Source organism: Poecilia latipinna, unplaced genomic scaffold (genome assembly GCF_001443285.1).
Source record: "Poecilia latipinna isolate Pla-1442-1.1 unplaced genomic scaffold, P_latipinna-1.0 Scaffold523, whole genome shotgun sequence".
NCBI classification, from domain to species: Eukaryota; Metazoa; Chordata; class Actinopteri; order Cyprinodontiformes; family Poeciliidae; genus Poecilia; species Poecilia latipinna.
Genome location: NW_015113139.1, coordinates 231,299 through 243,108, shown reverse-complemented (window position 1 = coordinate 243,108; position 11,810 = coordinate 231,299). Strand labels below are relative to the sequence as shown.

Here is an 11,810-nt window from a genome sequence, read left to right as displayed (position 1 = left end):
ATGATACTGTGTTTGTGTTGGGTTTTTTGTTGGGGGGTTGGTGTTGTTTTTTTTGGGTGGGGGGGGGGGGGGGGGTTAGAGAGAGAGAGCATTGGAATTTATAAGCTCCTAAATGTGTATGCCCTTAGATGGTTGAAAACAGTTTTCTCATATAGTTAAAACTACTACAGTCCCTACATTAAGCATGACTTTTTTTTTTTACCCTTTTATTGATTTTACAAATTAATCATGATCAACAAATTTCTTTTTTATTTTTACACAAACAATAAAAAAACAACTATAATCTGAAAGTGAAAACTGATTTTGACAAAATAATGACCACTAAAAAAAAAAAGATTTAGCATAAAGTAAGGATCTAAGGTAGGATTTATCACTTAGAAAGGTTGAAACTTTATTGATTGTTACATAACAATCAAACATGCCTCATTCAGTTTTTATCATATTTAAAACACTTCAGTGTTCAGTTTATTGTGAGTTTGGTAGGTTTGTGTGTTCTTGCTTTTCTCACTGCCCTTCAACCTCAAATGCTCCCCATATACAGACTCAGATAAATTTTTGACAACAAGCCAGTAAAGCTTTTTAGCCAAAGCTTTTTGAAGGCTCAGCTGCTTCTGCTGCTCTCGCTTCTTTACCTTTACTCTCTGTCTCAATGTCCCGAGCCCACCAACCCCTCTCCCCCTTCCTTGTTACCTTGGTTTACTCATCCATTTAGACTTTGTTCAGTTTCTCCTCTCCTGCAACTGGCTGCTTTTCCAAACACTCCTCGCTCTGTCTCGCTTCTCCCTTCCACGCCTTGTTTGCTCCCGCGCCGCTTCCCGCCGTACCCCCCCCCCACAGATAAATGCATTATACCTGACGCTTGTAAATAATAGAGTAGTGCAAAATGAGAATAATTTGTCTTGTTGTTTATGTTCTCCCAAGAGGTGTATTTAAGGCCTTTTATTATTTTTTTTTTGCATTCATTTGTTTCCCAAAATGCAAAAAATTAAAAGCACAACGCTGCTATTTTAACTCCTTTTTGAAGGACTACAGTTGGTTGTTTTTCTAAAAAGGAAAAATACTAATATAAAACCTAATATTTTTGAGGCAGAGAATAGTACAATGAGCATAAAGTCTAAATGTTGTTAAAATTCCAGGTTTTGTTTAAAACTGAGATGTACTTTTTGATACAGCTACAGCATTTAAACACCTGCTGTCAATTTTTACCAAATTAGCTCATTGTCCAAAGGTATCAGTCAGGAGAAGGGTACAGAAATCCACACCACTACCTGTAAATATTGACCCCGTAATGCCAGTCACTAATTTGCATCAAATATTTTCGTGTCTGTATGTTGATCAAATATTTTACTATTTATCTCCTTCTTGTCTTTCCCCCTTCCTCCCCTTCCAGACTGGCAGGTTGCCACACTGGCCTTGTTGCTAGGGGGCGGAGCCTTGGTGCTGATGTCATTCCTAGTCGCTTTGGTTGCCGTGTGCATCGGTACAAGACGGCGGTTCTACGCCCTCGTTGCCTTCATGCTCTTCGCCGCAGGTCAGCGCACACCATAGACTAAACACTGTGCCTTGCAAAAATACCTGGACATTTTTTTTGTTATGTTGTCACATCACAGCCAGAAATTACAGAATATTTTATTAGAATTTCATGCAATAGACGAACACAAAGTAGCGAATAACTCTGGAGTGTTTGTGTTGCCGAAACAAAATCCTTTTCTGACTTAATCTAAGCAAAGTCTGTGATTTTAATGTCAAAGGTCCTGCTTAGGATAGTCACACACTATTTAATTACCTGATTTTCATAAGGTTTTCACATGAAGCTCTCAGGATAATCCTTATTTCCTCATTTAACCCAAGACACACACCTGCAGTCTCACAGTCGCACAGTTTTCCGCTCTCACACTCTTCAGAGGAAATCCTATTTTTATGGTCGACTATGAAACGTGGCGTCACGCCCGTCTCTTTAACTCTCCCATCATCCCCTCACTTCAAGTCCAACAGCAACCCAGCTTCTCACAACGTAGAGTAAGGAGACATTTTTATTTATTTATTTATTTATTTATTTATTTATTTATTTATTTATTTATTTTCTTATATCTGCGATGTGATTTATTTTGAAAAGCAGGATCTGTTTCGTAGCTGTAGCGAACAAACCTTAGCATGACTGCAGGTAAGTGGGAACCGTCCCGACTTTAAAGGATGATGCAAATGTGCTTAAAGCGTGAATTTCTGAGCACGTTGAATCAAACACCTTCATTTTTCCATTTCACCAGTTACTTTGCAGCCTCTGCTGTTGATTTATGCTTCTGTAGAACTTCATTTAGTGCTACTGAAAGCACACCTTGTTACAATAATGGAGCCTCAGCTTGTGTTCCTCTAATAGCTATAATTCTATGATTTCCCTCAGATTGCTTTAAGATTCTCTTTATGTTAAACACGGTGGGATACCTCGTGATAAAAGGCCTCGGCCGCCGCTGCGAGACATAATGCTTCAGCAACATAAAGCGGTTCGCTTTTGCAATTTGCGAACAATGTGTTGCCTTAGTTACCAAGATCATACTGAAAGCAAAGTAGAATTGAGGGCTGTTTTAAAGGCCGTCTGGAGTTTAGGGTTAACCAGAGCACACAGGATCAGCAGCAGTGGAAAAAGAAAATCAGAGTTTTACCGATGCGGCAGCGTGTGACTTTCAGCGTTCCTAAAAGTGTTGACACAACAGCCCTGAGCTTTTAAGTGACGCCTCTAAAGCTCTGCTGTGATATTTCCTAGCAAGCTGTCATTGTCGGATCGTTTCGGTTCTGGACATTAGAAGGTTGACGGGATTTGTTTACAGATCAGGAAGTTTGGAGAATATGGAGGCTTATGTATTTATATAACCTTCCAAAAGAATTTAAAACCCATTGAGCTTTGAACATACTGTGACGATAAACCACAAACCTAAATGTATTTTATTGGACTTTTCGGTGGCTTAAGTTATGAGTGCATGTAAAAAGGGACATTATACATCACACATCCTGTGGTGTTACAAAATGTTATTTAAAATCTTTTTCTTTGTCCTTGTGAACACTGCGTCCTCCCATTCAGAATGCAAAAGTAAAAGAGAGAAAAAAAAATCAACACTCAACATGTACTTCTTTTCCTTTGATCCGAACTAAACAACCTTTTTTACATGACATTTTAAATACTGACCACAAAAACTACATGAACCCTTCATGAATGATTGATTTTTTTTTTTGTTTTTCACACCAACATCCACTTTGAGATTTGTTTGTAACACCATCTGTGTTATTTGCGTAGTAGTACTTGGTGTTATGCATCCACTTTGTATTATTTTGTATATTCAGAAGAGCAACAGTTTGATGCCAGAGCTTGTTTTCCTCTCTGGTGCCCCAAAAGTGAACTCCAAACTGCTACCTCATTAAAAAAAAAGTAAATTTCATTAAAATGATGAATCCTTCATGTCGAATCAGACAACTTCAGTATGAGTTTGTCTGCCCCATCATATGAGGGGCTGAGAGAGCAAACCAAAAAAACTCAGAAGCACAGGGTCAGGCGTACCTTCTGCCTCAGCCTACGGCGATGGTGCCGTATCGGTAGAGATAGAGTTGCCTACAGATTTCTTCTGATTTTGCTTTTTTGTCATTCTTAGATCTTTCAGATTTTAATGTCAGAAAATGATAGCCTGTCTTATGTTTGCCACAAGAAGCAGTTTCCACATATTTACTATTATAAAAGGAATCTACGCCCATTAATTAATTTTGATTAACCGTTTTGGAGGCTTTGTTTTACTAACCCACAGGTATGATTACTGTCAAGTCAAGAAATTGCTCAGCTAATTCTTTGCTGACAGCATGAGGTCGACTACAAGACCTCAAAGGCGACACATAATCCCCCATTTTAAACAAATTCAAGACCAGATGAGAAACGGCCCACAATATCAGCCAGTATTCATTCCTGTTAGTGGCTCAGAAAAGATTTTGGAGTAGGCTACTCAAAATCTGGGCTTAAATCTCATTCAGATTCAATTCACAAACTCAAACTTTGGAATTTAGCCAATGTGGTTAGATTGAACAAATTCTGTTTAAAAAAAAATTCTCTAAATTGATGTAAAATAACCCAAGACCAAGTCTAAGTCCAAGACCAAACCAATGAGAAATCATTTTTAAGGATCACTAAAATGGTTAGCACCTAGCTAACCTCTAATTTCCAGTAACTTCGACGGCCTTCTAGATTTTACAGTAAACTTTGTCAATGAAGTATAGTTGGAAAGATTTGGGTATGAGTGCACTCGAAGCAAATTAAGTAAGTTCCGGCAATTGCAAAGATGACTTTAAAGACATAAATCTGGGGGGCATAAGGGACACAGAGAGTAGTTTGTAAATCAACACAGAAGACCTTTGGGAGTGACAAACTAGGACTTATTGAATAAGAGTGGCTCGCTATCTTATTTGTCTTATTTGTCTTGCAAAAAGCTTTAGGAATAATACTTTGCTCCATCTACAAGCGAGTGATGAAAGTTCATTCACTCACTAGACTATTTATGAGATGCATCTATCAAGGTCTTGTTGACTCAAATAACAAATCAGCCGTTCACATGGCAGAAACTCAATACATTTAGGCACCCAGACGTGATGAAGACAAGTTGCTGAAGTTTGAACCGGACATCAGAATGAAGAAGAGGATCTAAGTGACTTTGAATGTGGCATAGCAGCTGGTACCGGACGGGCCGATGTTAGTATTTCAGAAACCACTGAGCTAATAGGATTTGTCACAGCCATACATCTTCTGGGTTTACATAAAATGGTTCTAAAAAGAGAAAATATCCAAAGAGGACAGCAAGCACAAATTCTTTGATGTTAGAGGTCAAATGGGAATAAGGTCGACTTCTTTAATATAATTCACATAGCTACTCTAAGGATAACTACAAAAAAAAAGTACAGTCAGGATTTATGGAAGATCCAACTGTAAGGAGATGAGGACCACTTTTGCTTCTGGCAACAAAAAGCAGGAAATGGTTGCAGTTCACACTTCCTCACCAAACTGGAACCGATATAGAGTGGAAAAATGTTGGCTGGTCCAACGGGCCTTGATTTAATCTCCAACATTCAAACTCTAGAATTTAGCGTAAGCATCAAACCCTCAATTCATCCTGATTTGCATCAACAGTTCAGACTGGTGGTGGTGTAATGCTATTGTGGATATTTTCTTAGCAATTTCTTGGATCTTTTGTACCAACTGAGTTGACAATACCCATCTTTTAAGGCAAAGATGGGTAGAAGAGTACCCGTCTTCTAATGGTTACTTCTAGCAAGATGCTTCATTTGAAAAAAATTCAAATGATCTTATTGTCTTTTTGTGAACATGACCTTGAACTCTGCCCTCCATAATCCCCAGATCCCCATTCAGTAGAGCACTTTTGAGATGTAGATGCACATATTGACTGTGAACCTGAGAAATGTAACGTCTATCCCAGGAAGTATAGGCAAAGGTCGTCCAACATAGTATTGTTTTTTTTTGCTTATGCCCAAAACTGGGTCATCAAACCCAACCCAATAGGTGTACCTATTTGCTAGGTAGACCTAGCAAATATATTATTAGGTGCACCTACTAATAGAGTTTAGTAAGTGGTTATACACAATTTCAGATGCATAGATATAAACAAATGTGTATTTTAAGTCTTTAATGTCAAAACTGAGTTGACAGTGATGAGCCACACTTTGATCCAGATAACATAGTGTGGTCTGAGCTTGGCAGTACACATGCATTTGTTGGTGCAATGTTATTGAAGTGGCGTACTTTCACTAAATTAAGCTGTTTTCTAATTGTGGACATATTTAAGTAATGCTGTTTACACTTCCTTAACAACATTCCTGATTGTTCTACTTATTCTCTGCCGATGCTGAGCACAGAATAACATTATGATTGTACTTTGAAAGTAACATCTTGTATTTAATCATGCCTTATCTTCTCCAGTTGTCCTCCAGGCCTGCAGCTTGGTCCTCTTCCCCATCAAGTTCATCGAGAGTATCAACTTGAGGATCTATCATGAATTCAACTGGGGCTACGGGCTGGCTTGGGGAGGGACCATCTTTTCCTTTGGTGGGGGAGTCCTCTACTGCCTCAACCCAAAGAGCTATGAGGATTACTACTAACTCCAATAACAGCTGGGAACTTCACAGCTACATTTTGGCAAAGAAGTAAAGATGGGGATGGGGGGGTTATGTTTTTTTAACACCTGATTTCCCAGGATGTGCTGGAAGTAATGAACATCAGATTTGAGCGACTCAAGCTTTGACCGTTGGAATTAAAGCGGATATTCAAGATATCACCTTTTTTTGCCTCTGTCAAAAGAATTTTTGATGCGGACTCACCATCTTGGCAGCGATTGCTAAGACTTGTGTAATACCCTTCAAAAAACCTGTCGACCGTAGACTCAACAACTCTCCCTCTGTTCTTGGCTCCACAAACCCAAGTTTTTGACTCTGTTAATTAGAAAATTGTTGCATGTTCTTTGGCTGGATCCCTTCAAATTTCTTCATCTCGGTTTCCTGTTCCATTGTCAAAACCTACGGCTTGGTTAGACGCAGAAGCCGTTTTGTTTTTCAGAGCCCTTTGGAGTCCCTGAGGTTCCGCAAGGGTGTGGAAGCAGATCACATCCTCATAACTTTTCAACAGACAGACTCTTCCTGGAGGAAGGTGAGGGCAGGAATAAAAAAAAAACGTAAGACACCCACTCAATATTCCGTTATCGACCCACTTGTCTGTTACCACGGCAACCCACGGGGAGTGCACATGCAGCTGTCATGATTGATTACCCACGGTCGGGGGTTGTAAGACAGTACGGCCCTCCGAGGCCTCCAAGCGTCTTCGATTGCCAATTGAACGGAGTTTCTCCAGCCACCTGTCATTTGGTGTTCGGTTTCGCCCTCCGGTAATTCTCTCTGTGAAAAAGGAGTGTTGTCAGCCCGTCAGTAGTCAGGTTTACATGCACAACGGCCGTGAGATAAAGGGGGATTGTTCTGAATGGAATCTTGTAATTATGCACTCATCTGATTGAGATTCCTCGGGGCTTTCATGCCTTGTCTCATTTCCTGGCTGCATTCGGTGAAATTGCTCGGCCAAGTTGGGGGTGGAAAGGATGGTTTGGCTCAGTCTGACATAAAAACAATATCTCACACAAAAATCACATACATACCTTTAAATGAATTCAAACAGGTGCAGATAAAGGGTGAATGTTCAATCTTTACTCTTTAGAGAAGGCAGTTAATCGGAGCTCATTCAACTTTTCTTGTACTAAGTGATAGTTTTATCATGGTTCCACATAGTATTCCATAATTTACTCAACAGTTCTCCATTTGTGCCTTTCTCCAAGTCATCAACACATTAGGTTGTATTCAGTATTTGTGATCAGGAAAAGCAGGAGTGGCAAGACCTACACTTGTACATTTTGCTATAATCCATTTGAGCTTGTAAGTTGGGTGTTCTGTGTCCCCAGAAGAAAAAAATCTATATGCTTAACTCTGTAGCCACGCTACAGGTAGAAGATATTGGCTTTAATAGAAAACTTAATCTTTGTCAGTAACCTGTGCCTTGCAAAAAGCATTGTTTCCCCTTCTGGTTGTCCACATTTCCTCATGTAACAACCTCAGAGTTTGATGCATTTTATTGGGACTGCAGGTCCAACATAAAGCCCCAATCAAATACATTGGAGCTTGTGGTTGCAATGTGGTGTAATGTGGAAATGTTTAGAGCTATTTTGCAAAACAAGTAATGAGTAATACATGCTGTGTCTTTTACTTGCGACACTATTTACAGATTCCAGTGAAGCAATTGCTTTAGATTCACATTTACTCCTACCAGCCAGCATCTGGAGAATACAGAGGGAATTTTTGAATGTGTTCACTGAACTAAACAAATCCCAGCCTGTACAAAAATGTACAAATGATGGGTAACTTAAGAAATTTCAAAGTGGAGTTTTATTTGGATGTTAATTAATGGCCTGTTTGTAGTAGATAATTTTCTTAGTCTTAGCTGTTAGCAACAGCTTTATTTGCCTATCTCTCTGAATAATCATTTCACACATCTCAAACAGTTTAATTTTAGACTGATCAAATGTACTCCAGACTCACTTAAAAAACAATCGCAAAATAGTCACTAGCTTAGCATCAATAGGAAACCCTGAAACAGATGCTAACCTTAGCATCTGCTACAGGTTAGTCAGTCACAGTATTTTCAGAACTCACAAATCGTTCCTATTTTATCTATCACTCTGATTTAAGATTATTCTCAGTCAGTTCGACAAAAAGTTTTTCCCATCTAGCAAGCAAATGTTCAGACGACATTCACTGACGGTAGCGTTATATTTTTTTTTTTACCATTTCTTTTGCCTTGGTAGTCTTTAATCTCATTTTGAATGTTATCTGCAAGCATTTTGTGTACATTTGTAGAAAATGTACAAGAACATCATCAAACGTTGAGTGTTGTTCGTGTACGACCAGACAACGCTCCCAGAAAGCTTTATTGTATTTTGTGTTGACATTCAGAGAACATTGTCTGCAAATGTTCACTGAAAACTGATGGCGATGGTCAGGGAGCGTTGTCTGGATGTTCGGTGTTAGCTTGGTATTAGACAACTCTGTCAACACAACTGATCAAATAAGGAATGACTTCAACAACCAGAAATAACAAGGAAACAACCAAATCTCACACTAATAGCTTATATCTATAAGCACTACACCATTTTCTTAAATATACATTTGAGTTTTAACATTGGAGAAAGCTACCCAGAGTTAGCTAGCCTCTGTTAAAAACAAAATGCTAACAGAATTTTCCAGATCACCGTATCTAATAACTCCTTATAACCTGGATCTGCATTTAACACTGTCACATTCTACATGTCAGCTGTGACAATGCACAATGCAAATATGTTGCTATGTACAACATATTTGAACAGACGAATGAAAAGGTCTGTTCCTTGGTGTATGTAACCATGGCTACTGAAGTCTCTCTTAGTGATAAATTCAAACTGTTTTCTTGGACCAAACTGTTCTCCTCGTCAACTGTAAATGTCAGGAACTTATGCATCACTCAATATGTAGTTTCTGGTTGAAGACATTCTGTTATGTGCTCAGTTGTACGTAGGAAGAAAATGTCACAATTAATTGATCTAAGAAAGGGTAGGAAAAAAAAGTCTGGTATTTTACTTCAACGCTCTACTGCATTTCAGAAAGAATTAGCTGACAATTCTTTCTGAAATGCAGAAAGAATTGTCTGCATTTATTTCTCTTCTCCCTGCCACATAATCTTGGGCTGACATTTATATCCAGATTGTGTCATATTTTGTCATATATTCCTCTGCAATATTAAAATTTGTTAAATATAAAAGTGTGACAAAAAAGCAAGCTTTAAAGGGGCAGATTTTTTTTTTCCAAGTGTTGCTGTTTAGTTTTTCAGAGGTACCAAGGGTTTCTTCAAAACATCAGTCTATTGAAAAGGTTTTATTTATTTATATTAATTACTTTAATGGCTCCACTATAGTTCCTAATTCAGTACTTTTTAATAACTTATCATCTGCTACTTTCAAAGTGTCTTCTTTTTTACCCTACGTTCTGTTTTGTAGATTACTTTCCTCTTCTTGGGAACTCATTTTTCCGCCCCACACTCCAGGTGTGTAGGGATTTGAATGCAAAGCAGTTCTCCTGTGGATATTTGGAGATTCAAGCAGCGTCTTTCATTCGCTGTCCTTTCATTGTCACATATTTACCGTGGTGCGCAACCGTCATCCCAAAAATAGGTTCCAGGCCGACTCCCCAGCCACCAAAAACAAATGAAGGACTTGGATGGTGGCCATGCGCTTCAGGGAAATGACAGACATCCGTTTATTTTACGTCGACAAGCGTAGCGTTAAAGGTTTGTACATTACTCAAAAAAACTTATGTCGTCTTTTTGACACATTAAGCTTCTTAGGTTCCTTTTATTACTGTTCTGTACTTTTCTCCTGTTGTCATTTTGGTACAGCTTAGACCATGTTCACCACATTTTCTAAAACTGAAACTCTTTTCTGTTTTGTCTTAGTGTCCAAAGCAGCAAGTTTTTTATGCCTAAGCAACACCTTTCTGGATGAAATTTTTTGTAAAACAGATTTTTCATCTGGTTTTGCCAGCAGATCCTGAGCATGGCTAAAGCAGTTCCAGGCTAAAGGTTCTTATATCCAATCAGAAAAAAAAGGTTGTAGATTTTGGTAAAGAAAGCCAGAGTGGTCCTCACTTTGCATATTTTGAACATATTTTTTTAACTCAGGATAATCAGTCCACACATATACATCACACAGATTCTTTTTTTTTAATTCACCTTAAAAGAGCCTTCAATAATTTGTTTATTCAAAATTTGGTTAACCTTGCATTTTGGCTCGTAATTTTTGTTTTAATATCAAAACCTTTTCAAAGAAAACCTGCTTCTGTAAAATCACATGATTTTATGTTTTGCTCTTTTCTGACCACTTTCTTCAAACGACAGAAAATGTAGCTACAAGTGATTAAATTTCAGTTTATTTGTATCACGACATCTCAAAGCAAAAGTTACGTCAAGGCACTTGAAATGCGTCAAGCTAATTTTCACGTGTACAAAAATACACAATAAACAAATACATTCCTAAACAACTCAGTTTTAACATTTTAAATTGGTTTTGGTGACGTTTTAGCCTGGCGTTGCTTTATTCATCCAGAATTTTATCTAATCTGGACAATTAAGAATAAGAACTGCAGTGACTTTATCTGGACTCTCACATGGTGTTGTTTCAAAAGCAGATTTTGTTTTGGTTATTTTCTACTGCCTTTCTATTCCCGTGTCTTATAAGCAATCGCCTTTTTTTATTCCATGACAATTTTTCTAATTTGTCTCTTCTCAGGCGATGTAAGGGGGACACATCTGATGGATTTATTTTTATTACAACTTACGATTGTGCCATTTAAGCTTTATTTATTTAAGCTTCCTTTTGCTGACTACGGATGTCTTTGTGAAGCAGCACTTTGGGGGTTAAAATTAACTTATGTGTTTCAATGATGCTTTAGTAAAAGCAAGATGTGAGAGGATACACTGATTCTTATTAAGACTGACACACACACACACACAAAATACTTTATAAGGGTTTCAATCCCACAACTAAGACTTACTGATTTATTTTCAAGCTCATCTGCTTGTTCAGATTGTTCACCCTGGATTTGAAGCAGATTTCAGTACTTTATTAAAGAAATGCAGAGTTTCTGTAATAAATCAGATCAGACTGGGTCTCTTTGAGTACAATTAATTAATTTTTTTTTTTTAAAGAACAGAAACAATATTTACAAGCCCTTTCCTGCACCCATACGATGCTTCATTCGTTTCTCATCCCTTTGTACGTTTTAGCCGAGGTCTGACTTAGCCTTGACTGTTAGCATTTGTTTGCTTAGTAACACACCTAATGAAAAGTAGAGGCTCGTAAACAGAAACAGTTTCCTTTTTTTCATACCTCCTCTCCCAGTAGACTGGGAGGGGGAACACTGTCTAATGATGTGCGTAGGGATTTAGTGTGGATGATTGCAGAAATGTACAAATATGCGTGGCAGACAGAAGAAGAAGGAAAAAAAAGAGTCTTATTTGTGCATGTGTATTGGCATGTTTTAGATGCCGTCGTAGAGATGTCACTAATCAGCATTTATCTCTTTGTACACATTAAAGCACTGAACTGAGAGTCTCTTGTGTCACTTTGTCATATTGTTCTTCCTGCTTTCATCTTATCTTTTTTTTTTCTTTCCCCTCCCCAGTTCTGAAGTCATTGCCG

At 38.1% G+C, this 11,810-nt stretch overlaps 1 protein-coding gene across 2 annotated transcripts in view; it reads left to right on the top strand.

Annotated features, from left to right (window-relative positions):
- The window catches only part of LOC106952537 (transmembrane protein 47-like), a 20,435-nt gene extending 9,323 nt beyond the window's left edge, over positions 1-11,112 (top strand). The window contains exons 2-4 of one of the 2 annotated variants that reach the window (XR_001426009.1): positions 1,391-1,531; positions 5,966-6,688; positions 9,612-11,112. Coding sequence is in view for 1 of the 2 variants with exons in the window: in XM_015040705.1 (XP_014896191.1) it covers positions 1,391-1,531; positions 5,966-6,144 (320 nt within the window). In the remaining variant the exon portion in view is untranslated. Of the gene's footprint in view, positions 1-1,390; positions 1,532-5,965; positions 9,149-9,611 lie in introns of those variants that run through there. The other variant, XM_015040705.1, reaches the window with a different exon arrangement.
- Positions 11,113-11,810: the final 698 nt, after the last annotated feature.